The sequence below is a fragment of the Corylus avellana genome, chromosome 1, assembly GCF_965113065.1.
Source record: "Corylus avellana chromosome 1, dhCorAvel1.hap1.2, whole genome shotgun sequence".
Taxonomy (NCBI): Eukaryota; Viridiplantae; Streptophyta; class Magnoliopsida; order Fagales; family Betulaceae; genus Corylus; species Corylus avellana.
The window spans coordinates 43412487-43434832 of record NC_142490.1 but is presented as its reverse complement, the minus strand read 5'-3'; the positions used below and the strand labels follow the sequence as shown (position 1 = coordinate 43434832).

Here is a 22346-nt window from a genome sequence, read left to right as displayed (position 1 = left end):
CGATTTAAAATTACAAATCCAAACGACCCATAATCTTGTGCTTCTTCCACTCTTATGTTGAATCAACTGTTGAACGTTGGTGTGAAATGTAATAGGCAAACTTTCCATCCCTCGAAAGCCTGGTTGCAAAGATTCACAAGCACGAGAGAATCGCAGAGCAAGCTCTTGATCTTCCATTGTATTCAACTTACAGGGACGACCTATATCTAAAACCTTCTGCCAAGGATGGTAGTCATTCTTGAAATTTTCTTGCCGACCTTTGTTGGCTAGAATGGTAATTGGAGTTGTTGCTTCCTCTCATTTAAAAATGATTATAACTGTGAAATTCTATCCATTTGAATGAGATTCTGTGCAGTCCCATGAACACAAATGGGTCTGATGTTGAATGTGGGAAGGCAAAAATCATTCAATATTGTTTATTATGATTCATTTATAAGAAGCAATGAAGAAAGATAATCATTGATGGTTCATGTTTCGTTGTTCGAATTGGTTAACTAATTTTTCTTTTTAGCATAAAAAAAAAAACATTTCTAATTTACATACTCAACTTAGAGCGCGTTGGGTCTTGCAATTTTGCAGTTTAAATGCTCATTTTTAAATAAAATTGTGAAAAGATATTTTGTTTGTGAGTGTGTATTAAAAAAAAAAAATTGAAACCGTGAATAAAATAAAATAAAAATAAATAATAAAAAATAATTTTAAGTTTTACTTGAACGAAAAATTCTGGTTCCATACATATATATATATATATATATATATAAATTTTCATATTATAAAATAGTGTTGTGAAAACTGTCACTTAATTTTAAGCTATGTTGGCATGAATAAAAATATAAGGGTAAAGTCTACTTAACTCTCTCAAATTATGATTTCAATGATAATTTATCTTTTAAATTATTAATTGCGACAATTTACTCCTCAAACTACTAAAACAATAACAATGTATTCTCCGATGCTCGTAAAATGACGAAATTACTCTTATATAATTTTCAATAAGACAAAAATACCCTTAAAATTTTGAAAAAAAATTAAAATTTAATATTTTTATTTTTATTTTAGTAAGGGTAATTTCATCATTTTTTAAAAATTGGGGATATATTATTATTGTTTTGGTAGTTTTGAGGGTAAATTGTCGTAATTGATAGTTTGGAGGTAGATTGTTATTGTGGTGATAGTTTAAGGAGGTTAAATAGACTTTACCCAAAATAAAATAAAGGTAAAGTCTACTTATCCCTTTAAACTATCACATAAAAAATAAAATAAAATATAAAGAGTGAAAGAAAAAAAAGAGTAAAGTTCACGTGTCCATCAAATTATCATCTAATTGATAATATTTTCCTAAATTTTTAATTATAGCAATGCCCTCAAATTACCAAAACATTAACAATCTCATCATGTGAATGACCAAATTTCCTTTAGTAAAATAAACCATTCAACTCATCTATTAAAAGTTGAAACCCAAAAAGCCCGCCCTCTTTCTCACACTTCCAACACCAGCAGCTCCTGGCAATCGCCACCGCTTAAGCTCTCCTCCTCCTCCTCCTCTTCTTCTTCTTTCACTTCATGCGCACTTGCATTGCATTTCTCTCATTTCTCCTCCCCCAAACGGCGTCGTCCTACTGGCAGTGTGGTAGTGGCTTAATCTTCTAGGGTTTTATATGTTCTTCGCAATTTATTAGTCTCATTGATTCAACTACTGATCTCTGATCGAGCACCTTTTCCAAGTTTCATCCATGAAAACGGACGATTCCCAGCGTGTGCTTCCTTTTCAGCTTCAATTCGACAAACCAGTTGCCTCTCAGGTTTTCAATGTGGCTGTACATGTGTGCTGTGCTGTGTGTATATGTGTGCGTGCATTTTCTAATTCGGGGATTTACAATGGCAGATAAAAATTTCGGAATGGAACCCCGAGAAGGATTTGCTGGCCATGGTTACGGAAGACTCCAAGATTTTGCTGCATCGTTTCAATTGGCAGAGGTTGTGGACAATTTCTCCTGGTGATTCTCTCTCTCTCTCTCTCTCTCTTTTGCCTAACTCAATTTCCACGATTTGTATTAATCTATTGCAAATTTCACAATCCAAATTAAGTCGTTCAATTGGTTGATTGTTGTAGTTTCCTATTCAATTGATCATAATTTGGTATTACTTCAGCACACACATGTATATATGTATATTTGTATGTGTATATGGTATGCTGCTCTGATATATATATATTCTTATTTTGTATTTTGAGTTCAAATTTTGCTGATGGATTTCAACATTTGCGAAAAGTGCCTTAGTAGTGTACTTACTGAATTTCTAAAACATTTTCTAGGAAGGTGCATAACATCATTATGTTGGCGACCTGATGGTAAAGCCATAGCTGTTGGGCTTGAAGATGGAACAGTCTCACTGCACGACGTTGAAGTTAGTAGCCTTACTTTATTGTTCGAACTTGCTATTGGTACTCATTAGTTGGTTGTTACTTTCTCTAACTCCTAGATTTGAAATCTATATTTTTCATGTGGTAGGCAATAAATAATTTTGTGAGATTATTTCTATTTTTTTTTCATTTGCTTTTCGGATTTGCCTCTGGTTGTTGAACTGCATAATCATTAAACTAAAGTTAGTTGCATAGATTGTCTGCTTATACATACAGCTTCTGGTCCTTTTCCTGTTTCATATCAGCTCGAAAGTCGTTATGGTGCCTTGTAACCGAGCTTGGGTAGTTCATGATTGCTTTATGAGTACTGTTGACATAACTCTAATATCCAATCTAGCCAATTGACACACAACGTGGTTGTCAGTTGTAAAATTAAAAAAAAGGTTCATTAATCTCTAAGATGACCCATTTATAAATTAGTCATTTTTGCAGTCATGTTGTGTAAGGACTAGATAGAGTTTCCGTAGGTTTTGATTTTCATAGAGTTCTTGAGATAATTTTCTATGTTGAAATAGGCACATTACGTACATGACTTTTTTTTTTTCTCTCTCTCTCTTGTAACTATTCTGGAGATTTACTGCATTGTTACACTACGGCCTTAAGATTTTGCATTTATGGTAGCAGCTGAGGTAGAGCCAAAATTTACTTATTTTATTGTTTACATTCTACCAATCATTATATCGAGGCTGCGATTTTTATAAATAAAGATTTAAATTTTGCTAAATTGGCAGCATCATTTTGCTATACTTTTGTGTTGCTTCTATTTTGTAGACATATATCTTCTCATTCTCGTAATTTAAAAAATAATAATAATAATATTTTTTTTTAATGCAGACATGAGGTAATTTATTTTATTAACTTGTAGAAATGTGAGTATATATTTGACTAATGGGATGGATGTGTAAACTCTTAAATTTAGTGCATATTTCTTGCCTGTTGGTAACTTTATCTTCTCATTATAACAATGTGTTTGTGAGTGTGTACAACAGAGAAATTTATACTTGAATTTATATATTTCATTGCTTATACCTTCGCTAATACCAGTTATTCTTTAATGTCAAGCAGAATGGAAGGTTGTTGAGAAATTTAAAGTCCCACACTGTTGCTGTTGTTTGTCTTAACTGGGTGGAGGATGGACGTCTGATTACGGTATGCTTTTGTCTATCTATTTGCATTCCATGTACCATTTTGAGCTCAGTGGATAAAATGGATTACTTGACAGTGTCATTTGTTAAAATTCTTAGTGGGAAATATACCTTTTGCAGAACTTTGGGTTGGATGCTTACTAAGAATATATTTTTTGAACTTGTAAGTTTGCAATAGACTCTATTAAGTTTGAAATTGTAGTTAAGCCATGGAAGCTTGTGAAACTTTGAAAATTTAGCATATCAATTTGTTATTCATGCTAATTTTATTAATTGAAGCCATTTATCTCATATTAATAGAAATATTTGCCGACTCTTTTATTTGTTCTCTTTTCACGTTGAAGCCTTTTCCTCTCTCTCTTTAAATTGTGGGGGGCGGGGGGTGGAGATCTACTTCTTATTTGGTCACAAAAATATTTTCAGTTCCATCCCCTTTTTCAAATTGGGTTTCAGGATGACAATGGTAACCTATCGACATATGAAGATCGCACTTCTCGTTTCTTCCCTCCTACTCCAACCATTCCTCGGATGCCTGGAGTCATATCTGGAGATGCTGGCTTTATGGATGACAATGAAGGTTCATTCCGAGAGATGTCAAATTCTTCACAACAACGCTTTAATATTCTGTGCAGTGGAGACAAGGATGGAAGCATTTGCTTTAGCATATTTGGCATTTTTCCAATAGGCAAAATTGTAAGTTATTATCTTTCTCTGAAATTACTTCTTAACCATGCTGAGTAACCAATAGGCTGATGACCCTTAGCAACTCTTTTTATGGGGTTGATGACACTCACCGATCCTTGTTGATGACTCTCATAAAGGGTCATGTCATATGGTTTCAAGGTGTTGAGCATGCAATCTCCTAGTCTAACCGTACAATCCTTAAAAAGTGTTCTTGCTTTGATGTAATTATTTTCTTTTTGTTAATGCATATTTCATTTCTACCCAGGGTCCTATTAATATGTTCTCTCAGTCCTCCAAATTGTTAAAAGAGTTGGTTTTTACTTGTGAAAGGGCTCTGGTTCCCTGCTGCATAAACTTGCTTTGGCTTAGGGTCCTGGAATCAAATAGCAGGATATGTAGAACTTTGGGAAAGTTGAATTTGTGGATTTAAAGAAAAGGAAAAAATGATGTCTTGTTAGTTATTGGGCCATCCAATTATGTATTCTTGCTGTTCTTATTCTTGTCTGAACCTCATGGTATGGGTACAAATCCTTGGACCAATAGTTCAGTTACTACTTGAGTTTGGACTAAGTTTCTAGGTTATTTTTTCTTTTCTTTTTTTTTTTTTGTCCCTCTTTTTGCTAATAAGTCATTCCAATATATTCTTTTCAGTTTTATGTTTGATGTGTCACTTAATAGCCTGTTTTATCTTCTTATGTTACTTGTTTATGCTTGTGCATGTACAGAACATACACAAGTTTTTTTCCCCCACTCCTCTTGTCGATATTCAAGCCTCCTACCGACTTCTTAATGCTTCCATTTACAAGGTATATTATCCTTCATGTTTATGGCCTTGAAATCTTTCCAGTATGCATTTGATAATAAGATGTTTTTGAATATTTCAAATATTTGTATTGTGTTGTTTAATTAATTCTTAACCAAATTGGATTCATGCATATAATATTGATGAGAAACATGTACCTAGGAATGAGGAATTTTTAGCCCTTCTCTACCATGCCAACTTTTTTTCTCCCGAGAGGGTTGTAACCAAGTCAAACTGCATTCATTGCCGCAACTACGATTGCACTAGAAGTCCAAACAAGAGAACTTTGGGAAGATTAGAGTCCTTTCCTGCACTCATTGAGAATCAGAGGGCAATTAACCACATGCCATTATGTTATTTTACTCATTATAAGAGCAAGAACAATGCAAATACTTATCATTAAAAAAAAAAAAAAAGGAACAATGGAAATGGAAATAAATAAATAAAAGAAACAGCTTTTTAAGCAAGGTAAGACTTCATGGGAAAACAACTCTTTCACGACTTTGTAGGTGAAGAAAGTGAACAAAGTAACATGATACAAGAGTGGATGCATAAATAACTCATGACAGTTCCTTGCCAAAGTTAATGAGCTGTTGTGACACACCATTTGGTTTCTGCTAGCAAGGATTTTAGTGAACAGATTCTGATCAAATAAAATATTGGCATAGATTGCCTGTCTGCTTGTCAGAACCAACAATGTCCACACAACTGAAAGTCTTAAAGTATGACTTTGTGTTGTCTACACTGATTGATTTCATTTTCTGTGACCACTCTCGTCATCACATTTTAAATAAGGTTCTCGTGCTGGTATTATATACATAAGTGCAGGCATTGCTTGAGATCATAATGCTATTTTGGTTATTGCTTTGGCCTGGCCCCTTTCCCCTCAATTTGGGAATTTAAGTAGCTTAAGATTCAAAGTAACAAAGAAACTGTGCTTAATGCCTTTTTGTAAATACTAATTTGCAGTTTCTGGGACTTCTCGCTCTTGGTGCGTAAAAAATAGTGTTGTAAAGGGTTTAGGGGCAATATCCTGAACAAGGAATTATCTACTAAGTGTTCATGTAATGTTGCCTCTCAAGGAAAAGGAAGAACTTTTAAGGATGAATACATTGGCATGAATATGGATAATATAGCGTGTAGATGTAGCATAGAAAACAGAAAACTGGAGCAGTCAGGGACACTTATAGAAAACAAATTTGTTTGTAAATTTGAAGGAGGAACGCACTGGGGTTTGAGTTTCTGGTAGAAAGTAGCTATTGGAGTTGGATCATATATCTTTAGGTTTTATCAAAATTTAATTATTAGTGATTGGCTTGGATTGAAGTTGATCGCTCTCTAAGTTTCTCTTTCATATATCACCTCTTCTATAATTGGCTATCTATCTAAGAAAAAGAAAGGAACTGATAATAAAATAAGCAATCAAATGAATGTAATTGGTTTTTTCTTCATAAGCATGGGTAATGAATTCTCAGTCTCCTTAGATGGAAAGTCCAGCTATGACACTCATTTCGTATTCTATTGAATAAATAGTTATGTAGGATTTTTTGTTTTAGTAGTGCGTCATAAGAAAACCCTCTTATACACTTTTCATTTTCGAAGTTGCTTACAGATAAGCTCCCAGTTGTTTACAAGAGCAAGCTGATCTTGTTACAATATTTTGTCATTAGGTTGCTTTATCAAAAGATCTTTGTCATTTGATAGTTATGTGCTCGGGAGAACTTGTTGAAGGTAGCGATGAAACAAGAAACAGGAAACTGGCTGGACATGGTATGCATGGCTTGCATTGCTTAATGCTCGATACTTCTATATTTTGGAAGAGGTAACTTTGCAGTAGAAATTGGATTGTTGATAGGTTTTTATATTGTCCTAAAACTCCTCTTTTGTTTTACATTGGATTCTCTCTCCTGTTTCTTGTTCACTATTTCAATTGGTTTCTAGTTGCTGGCATAGATTCAAATTTTTGGGCTCCATGAAGTTGATATAATGATGCTATACATTTGTCCTTCTTGAATCTAGCTGTCCCCCCATCTCCCTCTCTCTCACTCTATCTGTTCCTCATTGTAGGAGAAATGAGCTACATCAAGTAGCTCAACAAGCATCCAATATTGAGGATTTGACTGAGGTTATACGGGCATCACTATCAGTAATGTGTAAGCAGTGGAATGATGCTATGCACACTTTTCATGAGAAGTTTGATTCTTTGTCTACTCTGATTGTCGACCACGGTAACTGCTAATAATAACAAAAAACACAGTTCATGAATGTAATTCATATCTCTTCTGTTCTGTTCTGCCATTCAATGGTTTCTATGATTTGTATATAGGACTTGACTCATCTCCCCAAGAGGAGTTTCTGAGCCTTTTAGGTGGTGCACGGACCAGTCCAGCAGTTCATCAATTTCTAGTTAACTCTCTTGGGGAAGTGGTATGCTCAGCCTTGTGTCAACTTTTTAGAAGGAAATTTTGATTTATTTTTTAGATGAATGAGTGATTTCATCTAAAATAATTTTAGATGAAATTTTGATAGAGTAAGTTAATCACTTAACAGGGTGTCAAACGTGTGTCAAAAGCTGTCTGTGGTGCCGGAAAAGAACTTCAGCGCATTGTCCTTGATCATCTACAGGTGCATTATTACATGACAAGCAACTAGTTACTTTGTACTTCCCATTCACTTTCACCGATATTTGTATGCTATCTGATTCTTTTTTATTGGTATTTAAGCAATCCTATGAATTGAGTTGGTTAAATGCATGGATTAAACTCAAATAAAGGTGTCAAAATACGTTATTTTGTATGGCGAATTCTATAGGGCAAAGATATAATAGGTAATTTTCTTTTATTCTGTTGCAGGAAAAGGCTAATTTCATGAAAATAAGCTCAGAGACCAAAAGAAATATAACCATCCTAAAACCAGATAAATCTCTTTGATGACCTACTATTATCAAAAGCTGACATGCGAGTGCGAAATAACTTGTTACCTAAAAGCTGAAGTTGATTACATTACAGCCTTCTTAAGCAAGGTTTACATAGTAATTAATTTGCATTCCCTTTTTTAAAAAAAAAAAAAAAAAAAAAAAAATTATAGATTTGTTGCTAGTTGTTATTTGGTGAAATTGTGTGGCTGATAATAGTTTTGTTTGTCATGTTCTTCATACCAAGGCCTTGATTGGAAACTAAAAGATAAATTTCCATTTCCCAGCCTGCTGCAGAAATTGTTGGATTTAGGATGGGAGAACTGAGGGGCCTTTCAAGATGGCGTGCACGCTATCAGGGTGTTGGTTTGGATGAGACTCTCATCAATGATGCGACAGAAAAAGCTGGTATGTTACTTGTACAAGTCGAACGGTTTATGAGAGTGCTTTCATCTGTGGTGCAGCAGGTATGCTTTTCTGAGGATCCTTTTTTTCTATTTTTGGAAACTGCTATTGATGTTCAAATGCTCTTCTCTTTCTTCCATATTTCCCAACTATATATTTCTGACAAAATTGTAGTCATAATCTTTGACAGAATATGCTGCTATTTTGTTGAAATTGATCATCTTCTTCAACTCCTAAGAAACAAACTGAGATTAGAAATGGATGACATAATTATGTGACAAAAAGTAGATAAAATAGAATTGTTCCTTAAGTTACATGACATAATTGTAATGTTTGACGAGGCTTGGTTAAGTGTATTTGGTTTTAGGTGAGTCGAAAGTAGTTGTTCATTGCCTCTGCTTTAAGGGGTAGGAGGACAGAGTTGATTTTAGCCAGTGGTGGGGTCTTCTTTCCCTTCCTCTCTCCCTTATCATATATCCATAGAAATATATTACCAACATGTCAATGAAGCCTCGAGACAATTTTTGTAATAATCTCTCTTGCCTTCTCTCTGGATGTTCATGCCATATTCTATTTGAAATCCTGCAAGTTGTTCTCAGATTTGCTTCTTCCTTGTATATATTTTATAAGCGTACATTATGTGTTCCTTTCACCAAGAAGGTTGCATTGAATGGACATCTTAAGAAGCAAGAATTGCTCCTTATGAAATTAAAATAATGTAACTTGTTTGACCAAAAAGGTGTATATTAATTGTTGGATGTTAGGAAGATAATTGTGGAAACTGGGTAAAATAAATAAGAGGACAATCCTCTTGGATTTATATATTTCTTGTTTTAGATTTCTGATGTGTTTTCTTTCAGTTTTCAAATTTCTTCAACTGGCTTCTAAAATGTATAAAGCTGCTAATGTCAGAACCTAGTGATCAGCTTCTACCATATGACAGGTTCACCTTTCTGGTTTTCCTTATTATTCCATTTCGGCACATATTTTGCACTCATTTTACTGAATTATTATTTTGGCAGTGAACTTCTTGTGATATTTCTAAAGTTTTTATATGATCAAGATCCTGTTAGACAGTTGCTGGAACTATCTGAAGCAGATTGTGACATTGAAATTGAATTGTAAGTCAATTTTCAGCCACTGACAATCTAATCTCAATTTTCAGCCATCGACAATCTAATCTGTCCTAAAATTATTTCATTTACTGCCTTATCCATCATTATACATCTTTTTGTGCTTATTATTATTTCAGCTTACATAAAACTTACAAGGCAATTGCATGTGTTGACATTTGAGATTATTAGTGTGCTCATTCTAAATCAAGGTTAGTGATGAACATGTTCAAGAAAGAGTTCTCTTAACTACTTATAGAAAAACTAGGGGTATGTTTGTTAAAATTTTTGAAAAGTGTTTTTGGTGTCTTGATTTGAAAATGTTTTGATGTGATAGAAGGTTGAGAAGTGTTCAATTTGAAAAAAAAAAAAAAAAAAATGTTGTTTGTGGGGTCTACAAAAGAAAATTGTTTCTAAAATTTTTCAAAAAGTGTTTCATGTTTTCAAAGAAACAAACTTTGAACATGCTTATTTTGAGGAAAAAAACACATGCTTGTTTTTCAAGTGTGGAGGCTAACCTCTTCCTTATAATATATTTGGAGAAGATTGAGCCTTTATTTTTTAACACTTTGTATCTTTGGACAACTGCTTATGCTTTTCCTTTGATGATTAGTTATCATGATTTTCTTGTTCTTTTTGCCCTTTCTAACTAGGCGGCTTCTCTTGTATACTTCTTGTGTGTATGGAGGCACTTTTCGCTTTTAATGATATCTTGATTACTTTGATATATATAGAAAAAGAGTGGTTGTACAACCACATTCAATGGAGGAGAGGGATGGCCACCTCTGACCAAGATAGGGTGGCCGTGCGACCACCACTATTTGGTTGGGGTGGCCACACATCCACCCCTCCTCATTTGAAGCTTGTTGTTCGGCCACCTTTTCTTTTCTTTTCTTTTTTTTTAATAAGTCAGCCTCCACACCTGAAATAAGTTTTTTTTTTTTTCACAAAATATTCTTATAAGGCGTGGAATTTTTCTAAAAAATTATGTGGTGTGGAATTTTTTTGTAAAGTATTGTGTTTTGAAAAGTGTTTCATTTGGTAACTGTTTTCTGAAAAGTGTGTTTTTGTGTTGACAAGAGAAAATACTTTTTCTCTTGCATGCGTGTCTTAAAACATGAAGCAATTCTTTTGGTTGTTTGTTAATGAAGCAATTCTTTTCTGCAGATGTTTGTGTGCATATTTGTATACATGATTACTTGCATGCATGTTTTCATATATGTCGATGTATATGTAGTATCAATGTTGGTTTTCAAACGATCTAATGTCTAAATTCCTTAGGGAAACAATGCAAAATGCCAAGGAATTAGTTCATTTTGGGGGATTTTTAGATTGTGAATATCTACGGAGGACGCTAGCAAAGGAATTTCAGTTGATGGAGTCTAGGTATTTCTTTATTTCCTCATTTTCATTGTTAAATTATCACTTATTCAAAAAGTTTAAGCTGATAGGAAATGATTGATTTAATCATTTAATTAACAGTCATTCCTTCCTTCTATAAATGGTTTTTTTTTTTTTTTTTTATCATCAAGATGGCAAATATATTCAACATAGCACCAGACAATGTGGGCCCGTTTGGTAAAGTTTTGAGAAGTGTTTTGGATTTTGAAAAGAGTTTTGAAAAGTGTAAAAATTGAAAATTGATTTGGTGGGGATCACATTTGAAAAATGCGTTGTATGTGGGTGGGGTTCACAACATCAAAGTTGTTTTTGTAAAGTTTTGGAGTGTACTTTTGATACAAAAATTGGTAATATTTTTTATCTAGTAATACAAAAAAATTGTGTAAAAACATGTCTCCACTATGGCGGCGATCTGGCGCTGCCTCCAAATGAATCATGCGGCCACCGTGGGGTTGCTACATGGTGGCCTCTAGACGGGGGTTGCTGTATGGTGGCTCGCGGCAGCCATTAGAGATGACATGGTGGTCGCCAGCTGAATCAGGTGGCCATAGCGGGGCCGCCACATGGTGACCATGGCCGTTGCCACTATCAAGCAATGACAACACCACCGTAACTGCTTTTAAATTTTTACTATAGTTTATTATTATTATTTTGTTTTTTATGTTTTGCAAGTGTTTTGAATTTTGAGAAGAGTTTTGTACTTTGTTTTGAAAAGTGTGTTAGTGGTGGGGGCCACATCTGGAAATCTGGAAAATTCGTTTGGTTAATTGATATTTAAAAAGAGTTTCAGAGCTTGAAAAATGAAAAATGCTTTTTAAAATTTGACAAAACAGGCCCTGTTTTAGTGGCTTCTCAAGGCAAAAAGGAACTTTTTTTCACTATGTTATCAACAAATTTTTTATTCCATAAATGTGATAAAATCATTGTTTAGTGCTGAAGCACAACTGAATATGTTATTAGTTTTCCAGCCATAAAAGTATATATCAATGAATTTTGAACACCTTTTTTTTAAAAAAAATTTTTACCAGTAATAATATTATTGGAAAAGGGTTAAAAGGGGGGAGCAAACACACCCCCCCCCCCACAAAAAAAAAAAAAAAAGGAAAAATTGTAGGCTTCTATCTTATGTTTTGCTATACGCATGCACACACAATTAATCTCTTTCGGATGTTTACTTTTTGCAGTTTACATAAATTTGGAATTGCTTCATTAATGATTTTATTATTTCAGTTTCAGGGAAGCTTTTCTAATGCCTTTTAGTACAATATCCAAAAAGATACTTTGTGAGAATCTATTGCCGCTGTTCCCTCTTCCATCTACCCCAACATCTACTTCTTTTGCTGTCCCTACATCAATATCATACTATGAGGTACTGTTTTTCTGTGTGTATTTCATGACATCTAGTCAGGGCTGAAATTGTATGGTCATTCGGTGATTTATTCATTGTTTATCCTGTAAAAGCAGATGTAGGTTCTATGTGTTTACATATCTAATCATTCTTTAAAATGCTCTAGACTATAAGAACTTCTAATATTGACGCGCACTCTGCATTTGTATCCTAGGTTAGCAACCAGATTTGTTTATTTTGTTTACTTTTATGAATGAATATCACTCTGCATTGTAATCGTCTTATATTTTCTTTAACATCCACAGGAAGCCTCCCATCCCATTTCATCTTATCAGACTTGTGAAAGTAGGTTTATTGATTATATATCTTTCCAAATACCCGATGAGTCTTTTCCAGAGATTGCAAATTCTATAGGTATAGTAAGAGGGTTTATGAATGACTTGATCAATGTAAAGAAGGGTTATGCTTCATTGGAAGCTGCATTGCTGTGTGTTCCTGATGGTTATCATTGTGTGGATCTTTCCTTATATAAGGTAAAGACCTAGAATTTCCATGTGCATTCTCTTGTTTTTTTTTTTTTTTTTTTTTTGGGTGTAATTCATTTTGTTAAAACAGGAAAGTCAAATTGTTTTGTTATTAAATGAAACAACTACCTCTTCTGAAAGCTCTGGGGATGCCTGTATGATGATTGTACAAGCAAGTGACCTTCCATTTGTATCTATCTCAAGATCCAGCAGTGTAGAGAATTGGATGTTGCACCAACTCAAGGTAATTTAGCTTACCTGTTTCATCACCATTTCTTGGATTGAATACTTGTAGAAAGATGCCATGGTTTTGCAGTTTTGGTGCATCTCAATGTCATTATAGATTTTTCAGTTTTTGTAGATTTAATATTTCTTTGGATTTCTTCCTCTGTTTATTTGAACTCCTGTCCTTACAATGTGACAACACCTTTTTCCTGTGCACAATCTGTCTAACTTCTTGTTTCTTTATTTTTAATTCTCTCAAGTTGAGTATCTCATTTTTCTTCTCTCAATATCCTCTTCTTTTTTAGTTGCTTGTTCTTTTTAACTTGTGTTCCAATATGTTGGTTTTTTGTAAGAATTAAAATATCTGAAGGTAAATTGCTTTATGTGCCGCTCTTTTCTCAAGAATTTTCTTAAGCTGCTTTTGGTAAAATACCAACTTCTCTGCAAATTTGTATGTGTAGGGCTCTGCTGTCAATCTGCAAATGGAGAATGAAAAAGTTCGCAGTATTCCTCACTCTGTAATTGCTCCCTTGGCAGTTAGCAGTGAGTGTTTCTCATTTCATATTGGTTTATTATGCATTTCGAATTTTTTGAAGAACAATAACCTGGTAGGGGTTCTATCAGGTGGACCAATGACCATGATGATGCATTAATTATTTGGACTAATGATACGACTCAATGTGTGTGTGTGTGTGTGTGTGTGTGTGTGTGTGTGTGTATGTATTGTTAGAATGTTGATTTAGTTAAATGATTACATTTATCATTTTTTTTTTATCAACTTAAGTCTTTAAGACAACCGGTGATTTAACTTGGTACCAAAATATTGGTCCTACGTTTGAACACTGCTCTGTAATTGACCTCCCTGGAGAATTTCACGTGTTGAGTCTCATTTGATGAGTCCATACACGATGGAGAGTGTTAGAATATTAATTTAATTCAATGATCTAACATGTATGAGTATGTTTGCACATGCTAGTGAATAGGGCTGTGCAATAAACTGAGGAACCAGCATGGCCCGCTTATTCCAATCTGACTCAAATTATCTGGTTCCAACACGTGTTGGCTTGGTAGTCAGTGATAGTTTTTTGTTTCCGACTCATGTTGGGTCAGAAGTCAGAAATGGGTTGTCGGAAAACCAAGTGGGTCAGTGCCATCCTAAAGCTGTGAGCATATAAGTATGTGTTTGTGTATATATATATATGATATCAAACTTTAGATTCACCTGGAAGAAGAGACTACTTGAAAACCTTAAGAAGTCTGTCTATTTTGCCATAGTATAATTGACTGATTGAATTTCTATGTATTTCTGATATTTCTATGATTGACATATCTAATTATATACGATGCATGTGAACATCTTGACTCTTGAGTAAAATTTCTTTTGCATTGTTCTAGATTTTGAAATGAATATTCTTCTTTTCAATAGGAAAGGTATAATTGATGTAAGATGTAGGCCTAGTTTATAGCAGCAATGTGGTAGTAGATTCTATTCTTGTTTCTTATAGAAAAGTTCTAGTATTATCTTTAGGCTGATTTATAGCAGAAGTTAAAACAAGAACACCTACACGTGAAATATGCAGATAGCTTGTTATTTGTCACTCAAGGTATCATATTCACTACTATTGAAATAGTGACGCTATGATGACTGACTCTTGGGGTTTCCTCCACGAAAATGCTACAGAATCTTGGATTATTACGTTTGTGTGGGACCTTATTATTTTATATGTGTGGTTCTTCTATTAATGTGAACTCTCTTGAATTTTGTCAATCATTCAGATTAAATTTATCAACTATAACCTCACATGTCGTCGAAGCCTTTCGTTGTAATGTTTTCACTAATATAATTTTGACGCAAGGCCTCATGTAGGATTGAATGATGGAAAAGGATTCATTTTCTTGTGATAAGTAATAAGAAATTTTATGAGAAAGAGGAAAGTACTTGTGTACACTGGAAGTGTTCTAAATGGGAAAGATTCATGTACTTATTCAATGAGTTGGGATTAAGATATAGTTGAGTGATTATTTCAATATTTGAAAAGCAATATGGTGACCAATGATTCAAGTGTTGTAGATATGTTTGAATGGGTTGTGTAAGTGTCCTGACCTTGTTATTTGAATGTAACAGCATCCCGAGGTGTTGCTTGTGTTTTTGCTGTAAGAAAACGGGCGTTGGTTTACATCCTAGAGGAAGATGAAGATGAGGTCTCAGATACAGAATAACAGCGTATTTTATTATCTATTTATATTTTTCTTTTTGTTTTATATCTTTTAATCTTTAATTATTGTACTTCAAAACTAAAAACACATTGTATGGATTTGATCAATTTTGTTTTATAGATGTAGTTTCGATCGACTATGGGCTATTATTTTCTTCCTTTTTGGTTAACGTGAAAGAGACCTTCAGCATTATTTAATTTAATTAATCCATATGGATATAGAATTGGATGGTATGATGATATTTGTGAAATAATTTTTGGTAAACAATTACTTGATTTATGAATTGTGTATTCTACAGCCTTGAGAGATCCGATATGATGCTTTCCCAAGAAGAGATGATATATAAGCATAGCTTTCTCAAGTGTTTAGAGAGAGAAAAGAGGTAAGCAAATAGATCGTTAAGTTCCATCTGATTTAAGTTCAACAAACAAGCATGAACTCATTTCACCCCGAGGAAACAAATTCTGCTCTGTTAGAAAATATATCTTCCTTCAATAATATTTCTTTTATTTGTTAGAAAATATATTCTAATAATAAAGCCTTCTGGTGCAACATAATTATGAAAACTTTCCCAAACCAATCAGAGCAAGCATGCAGGTAGCCCAGCACATAACAGTCAGTAAGGAGTCAACAAAACATGATCCGGCAATTTTATCACTAATTCACTACAATTAACTTATTGTTCTCCTGTCACAAGGCGACAACATACAAGGTAAAATAATTATGTTGGATTTCAACCAACATACTACAATTAAGAGCATAAGATACATTTCCTATTCAAACTAACACACAATATATTCTAATAATAAAGCCTTCTGGTGCAACATAATTATGAAAACTTTCCCAAACCAATCAGAGCAAGCATGCAGGTAGCCCAGCACATAACAGTCAGTAAGGAGTCAACAAAACATGATCCGGCAATTTTATCACTAATTCACTACAATTAACTTATTGTTCTCCTGTCACAAGGCGACAACATACAAGGTAAAATAATTATGTTGGATTTCAACCAACATACTACAATTAAGAGCATAAGATACATTTCCTATTCAAACTAACACACAATTAATGTACCTATCACGGACCCTGGTCATTTCCAAATGTATTCAAAATGACCAATGCTAACTCTCACCTTTTGGAAGATTCCTTGCTAAAATCTTCTATCACCGCCACGTCGGCAAACATCTTCGGTAGAAACAGCTCAGCTCTGTTGGTCTATGATACTAGCAGGACAAGAATGTTGGGAGGACAACATTTTATGAGTACTTATTAACAGAAGATGGAAGCTTACTGTACAGGCTAGCAGTATACAGGAAACTGGTTAGCTCAGAGTCAAGCTCCACAGCCTCCACCCATCAATCTAAAGCCCAGGAATACAATCTTTTTCTTGTTTGACCAAGCCATGACCATTTCTTGTCATGTTACAAACTTCAGCATGATAGGAATTGGCAGGCAGGGAAGAAAAAGAATATTACATCGAAACCGGATCAGCTTTGCTTCTCAGACCACGTCTACGAATCATCCAACTCAACAAGCTGAGCCCGTCTCTCAGCAGCCCTCCTCCTAATAAAGATGCCCCATCTCAGGGCTGCCTTGAGCTTCAGCCACCCAACGACAGCTTTTCCTGATGAACGAGAACGGTCATCGTCAAAGTTGTAGTTCAGAGAAGGGGTGCCCATGTGTGATGAATAAGGATATCCATCTTCAGTCATATTAACCGAGGCATGAGCATGGCCACCCATGTTAAACATACGAAGCAGATGCTGCATGTCTTCATGTTCAAGCATTTCATGACTTCTCATACGAATTTCTTCCTCTGGGAAATAGTCTTCGACTCCCCTGTAAGAAGAAAGATTGGATGCACCAACGGTGGTCTGGAAGCCCGATGTGGACGGCTGTGTTGTACCAAGGGCCAGTACATTTTCACTTCTTGGAATTTGGGCTTGGTGGGAAGCACTGATCAGAGGGTTCTGTAGAGGAAATGAAGCGCCATCAAACTGAATAGGAGCATTGAGATTTACATTCTGAGACTGTAGCGAGAATCTGGTTGCCATGCTATCATTGTATCCTAGAGAGAGAGAGAGAGAGAGAGAGAGAGCATATATCAGATACCAAATAGAAGAGCTAATGCAGGCACAAGCTTGGTCTTATAGGCATAATGAAAGGCTTAAAAACAGACACCGACATCCACAATGAAAAGTCATTCTAAAAGGGTTGCTAAGAGCAATTAATACTGTATATACACATCAAATAGCTCAGTATTCTTCATGTCATGCCACCTCTCTAAATTTTTTTTAAAAAAAAAAAATCAATAAGTGAGCCAAATTAAAACATTTCGAATTATTATTTTTTTTTCATTTGTTGAAACAGTGTAACACTATTGTAATTGTTATGCATATACCCACCAACCAAAATGTAATAAAAAATTATTATGATTTATAACAAAATTTATATACCTCCAACTGTAAGGCCTGCTGAATCCACAGAAGGATGCTCTGAAGGAACTGGAACGGGTAGGCTTGGCAGGGTGAACTGCTGATCAAACAGGTTTGAATAATCTTGTGAGTTCATTGGGACCTCAGTTTGAGAAGCACCTGGACTTTTATTCTGCCTAAAGTTCAGAAGTGACTGGCTATCATACTCTATAACATGCATCCAATTGTCGTATGCCTTCTTCACCAAGGTGTCCACGTAGACCTGCATGAAACAAAATCAATCTCAGTTTCCAAACTTCATCCTTTTTCCCACAACCTAGAAAATTTTACCCAATATTTTACGGTTCTGAGTTTTTTTCCCCTTTTAGAGATAAAGGAGAAATATTCCAAACCTGGTATTCTATAGTATTACAAGCCCATAGGAAACTAGAAAGGGCATGACATGAAAGTTGGAATTGGGGAAGATAGGGTAATTATTGTTATGTACATTCTAATAAAACTTGCTTATGGATTAACTTCTTCCACAATTGAATAGATTCCTCCAATGTGTAAAAAGATACCAATATAGACAAATTATGGAGCAGTAAAGATTAGTCGGATTACAATGCTTGAGAGTAACATTAGTGAACCACTAGATGGAATACAAATCAAAATGACCATCCAAATTGTATAAGACTGAGATAAACTATTACCTTCTGATTTTCTGAAAGAGAATCAGCTGGGTGATATTCTCCATTGGCAATCAAGCCACAGAACTCATAGATATTGTTGAAAATAACACCAACATTCCTCTCATCTTCAGGATAGTACACATAAAGTTTCCCACTTAGAGCACAAGTTTTTGCATGCTCTACAAGAACATCCCACATCTTATTCGACATGCCACTTCCAAGAATCTGCAACATAAGAATAAAAAAATAAGTGGAAACTGCAATATACGAATTTGAATTTTACAAGCAAATCAGCATTCTTACATTCCGCAATCTCTGCGAGTCTCTAACCACAAGTCTCAGGAAGTCTTCAACTGTATAAATTCCAGCTTTGTTCAGCCTCTTGTGGAATGACCCATCTTTGCCAATTTTCTCCAATCTCCAAACCTCATCATTTAATGCAGGTGGATAATGTTTCTTGTATACTGTAAAATAAAAAGTTACAAATTTACAATTGTTCCAACAGACACGTGCATGTTGTATGGAATAAAACTATTGGTGCTAATTATGAACTCACACTCTCCCCGGTGATCCTTAACAGTGAATGCTTCTGTTTTTGCTTCACGTATCCGAGTGCCCTCACAATAGCCTGTGGCAACCTTAAGTCCTAGCCTGAACTTCCTGCTCCTTATCCAGCTTGAGTTGTCAGTAAATGTTAGATCACCTAGTGTTCCTACACCATCCTTCAGTGTCACTTGCAAATCCCCAGTCAGAAGTGGCCTCTTTCCTTCGCGCTCTTTCACTACATGACCCTCAAAATCTTCTCGAGTCCAGTTATCATCATCCTCATTATTGAAATCACCTTCAAGCACAACAACATCTAGCTTCACCGAGGATTCTGGACCCGATATGACAGTGTTCCTTGTATTTGCATCAATCAAAATAACATGAATTGCAGCACCTTGCTCCCCTTCTACTTTTCCACCAGTAAAAAGAGGAAGCGACAGCCTGGAACTGAAGAGTAGTTGCAAGTTTTTCCCATCAGGCCCTTCTATACGTTTAGGAGAAGTCCTGCATTTTCACAATCATTAGACGATAAAGTAATAACATGGGTGCATCATTAGTAATTCAAACAATCACACTATTGCAACAAAGTTAGATGTGGTCAAAAGCCAAGATTAACAGATAAATGGGAGAAAAGCTGAAAAAGAAAATTATGTAGCTAACAAATATTCAGATCCAGACCCAGTGAAATTTGGCTCAAAAGCATGTCATGATCAATCAAGTTTTCAGATTATTACACTACAGGATCTAAGCCTCACATCACCCCTCCATGCCAATTTATAGCAAGAGCTAAGACCAGTTGGTGGCAAGAGAGGGGCTTAACATGAACCAAGGACAAAAGCAATCCATGGGTTGGAGAGCCCACAATATATGATATGGAGCTAAAATTTCAGCAATCAAGAAGTAAACCTCCAGGATCAAAAATCCACTAAACAAAGAGCAAATAAGGCTAGTGGATTAAGATGCCAACTAAGAGGTTTCTGCTTTTCTTTATCTTGTTTTTTACATTTTTTCCATCCGCTAAATATTAATATTTAGAATTGTTTTTCTCTCTCCTTTTTTTGGCGGTAATCTGACCCCATCTACAACAACCATGGAGTGATGATGCTGACACAACCCAGAACACAGAAGCACAAAATAAAGCCTAATACTGGATCTTTCATTTCATCCAGTTGAAGATACAACAGAACAGTGTTGATAGTCACACATAACAAGAACATTTATTTTTTATTTTATGAATGAGAACATTTATTTTTTATCAACAGACCAAATACAGAATTCATCTGAGAATTCAAAAAGTAAAATTATATTTTATTACTACTTTAGCGAGCTTAGCAACAAAGAGAAGAACAATGATAATAATACCTCCCAGTAAGTTTGGCAGCGCCTAGTTTTGCTAAAGCACGCTCCACTTCTTCACTAACCTGTTCAGCGGTAAATGCAAGAAACATTAAAATCATGCAAAAAAAAAGTATAAATTAATATATCATTTGCTTTTGTGTGAGATGTATTGAAAAAAATATTTATTAAAGCCTTTAAGAGAAATAAATATCAAATAATTTTATTCTGCTGTCCTGGATAGGTTAAAAGAAGGCCATTTAACAAACTGACTGGGCAGCTGATTGATTCAATTAATCACTTCATGATGAAACACAATAAGGAAGATATCCTATATCGTTCATGGAGAGTAACAAAATCCAGAAGAAAGTTAATTTATCATACAACTCTCCGAAGAATAGGCTCCAATGTCGAACAAAGTTTCTGGAGACTATCCACCTTTAGGGCTTCGACAATTACACTGCATCAAAATTAAAACTTTCAATTAACTTATCTGAAGGCCATCAACATTGCATGGGAAAGAAACTCAACTATAACAATTGAAAAAAAAAAAAACTCCAAAATATTTCTGTTCAAAAGTAGAAGTTCAAAATTCAATTGATACTTTCAGGTAGATAAGGAATGATGTTTTACAGACACACGTGTGTGTGTGTGTAACCCAAAAATATAATATTAGAAGCATAAAGAATCTGAAAAAAAACTAGGTAAACCGATTTTACATAATATTACAAAATAATCAAATATAAATTCAAAATTTTAAAACAGAATAAATTCAGACACCCCTATGTTATACAGTTGGCACATCCAGCACCACAACCTTGAAAGCAGCATGATTTGGTGCTCTATTCTGATGAGTCATGAGCTACTTATAACGTCAAAATCAGTTCGACATATAACCCTTTTTCTAAGTTCACAATACCAACTTATTGCCAAGATCAAAATTATCAACAAAGTTTACAGCTTTTTATTACTTTATAATTAACAACCAATCTAGAGCCAAGTTATTTTTGCTACAACTCATAGAGTCCAATTAATTTGATGAAAATGTTTTCTTGGTTAAGTTACCATGAACGAACTTTACATTTCTTGTTGAAGTAGAACCATAGAAGCAACAAACCCTTCAGGCCAAAAGATCACACCAAGAACTCCAAACCAACGCAGTATTTCAGCTAAAAACGCAACCAATTTAACAAAAGTACGAAGCAAAATTTGAACAAGATGAATAGAAATTTCAGTTTCTGAGAAAGAGAAAAAGATATACCTAGCTAAAGCAGGTCGCTTCCTATCAGGCTGGCCTTCTTCAGCTGAAGTTGAATCCAAACCTCGCTTCTCCCTCACCATACTGTTTGATCTTTCTATATACCTCGTTTGCATTTTCAATGCCACCAAACTAACCGCCCTGTTTGGCTGTTGGGAAAGTATAAGAAACTTACACAATATGAACTTTCCAGTTACAAAACTTTGACTCAAAACTCCTCTCTATTTCTAAAAACAAACAAACAAACAAAGAGCGAAACTCGAGAACGCAATTTCTTTCTTTCTTTTTTTTTTTTTCTCAGCAACCAAAGCTTTATCCAAAGGAGAAACTCTAACAAAACAATAAACAACCACCTTTCCAACTACATAATAACAAACTTGTTGCTTCGACTTCAACTTTCACTCTCTAGAAACAAACAAACCCAAAAACACTCGAGAATTCGATTTTCTTTTCTTTTCCTTTCCTTTCTCAGCAACCAAACGCAGGTTGAAATCCAAAGGAGAAAGTCTAACAAAACAATAAACAATAGCCTTTCCAACTAAATAATAGTAAACTTACTACTTTGACTTCAACCTTCAAACTCTAGCTAGAAAGCAACAAAAAGAAACACACTCGAGCACTCCGTTTCTTTTTATTTTCCTCCGCTTTCCCTGCAACCAAACTGAGGTTTGGGAATCCAAGGGAGAACAAAACTTTGTCTCGGATTCGAGTGGATGAGAAAGCAAAAGACAATGAAAGAAAAGTAAAAGGCGAGCGCGAAAAGTGAAAAGCCTGGGAGAAAAATTAGGAGAGCCTTGTGGTTTTTGAGTATCCAAGAAGCTTCGCCGAAGTGTCTGCGAATTTTCGCTGATACAACGCTTTTTGGCAATCTGACTCGGAAGGTGGCTCTCCCTCTCTCTCTC

At 34.8% G+C, this 22346-nt stretch overlaps 2 protein-coding genes across 3 annotated transcripts; one reads left to right on the top strand and one right to left on the bottom strand.

Annotated features, from left to right (window-relative positions):
- The first annotated feature begins 1428 nt into the window (after nt 1-1428).
- Nucleotides 1429-15336, top strand: APC4 (Transducin/WD40 repeat-like superfamily protein). The gene is made up of 19 exons (XM_059583261.2): nt 1429-1802; nt 1886-1997; nt 2315-2406; nt 3488-3571; nt 4021-4260; nt 4977-5057; nt 6724-6875; nt 7121-7281; nt 7380-7480; nt 7604-7678; nt 8255-8434; nt 9233-9315; nt 9395-9493; nt 10766-10870; nt 12116-12254; nt 12539-12766; nt 12849-13001; nt 13444-13525; nt 15108-15336. The coding sequence occupies exons 1-19, from the start codon at nt 1734-1736 to the stop codon at nt 15200-15202; spliced, it is 2331 nt and encodes a 776-aa protein (XP_059439244.2). The 5' UTR covers nt 1429-1733; the 3' UTR covers nt 15203-15336.
- Nucleotides 15337-16109: 773 nt separating this feature from the next.
- LOC132170379 (calmodulin-binding protein 60 C) lies at nt 16110-22346 on the bottom strand. Of its 2 annotated transcripts, XM_059581342.2 has the most exons (9): nt 22003-22346; nt 21448-21593; nt 20571-20646; nt 20214-20272; nt 18862-19355; nt 18609-18769; nt 18327-18530; nt 17656-17896; nt 16110-17267 (listed from the first exon to the last, which is right to left on the bottom strand). In XM_059581342.2, the coding sequence occupies exons 2-9, from the start codon at nt 21558-21560 to the stop codon at nt 16711-16713; spliced, it is 1905 nt and encodes a 634-aa protein (XP_059437325.1). In that variant the 5' UTR covers nt 21561-21593; nt 22003-22346; the 3' UTR covers nt 16110-16710. The 2 variants fall into 2 exon arrangements, with proteins under 2 accessions (XP_059437325.1, XP_059437324.1); XM_059581341.2 differs by having other exon boundaries at nt 21448-22346.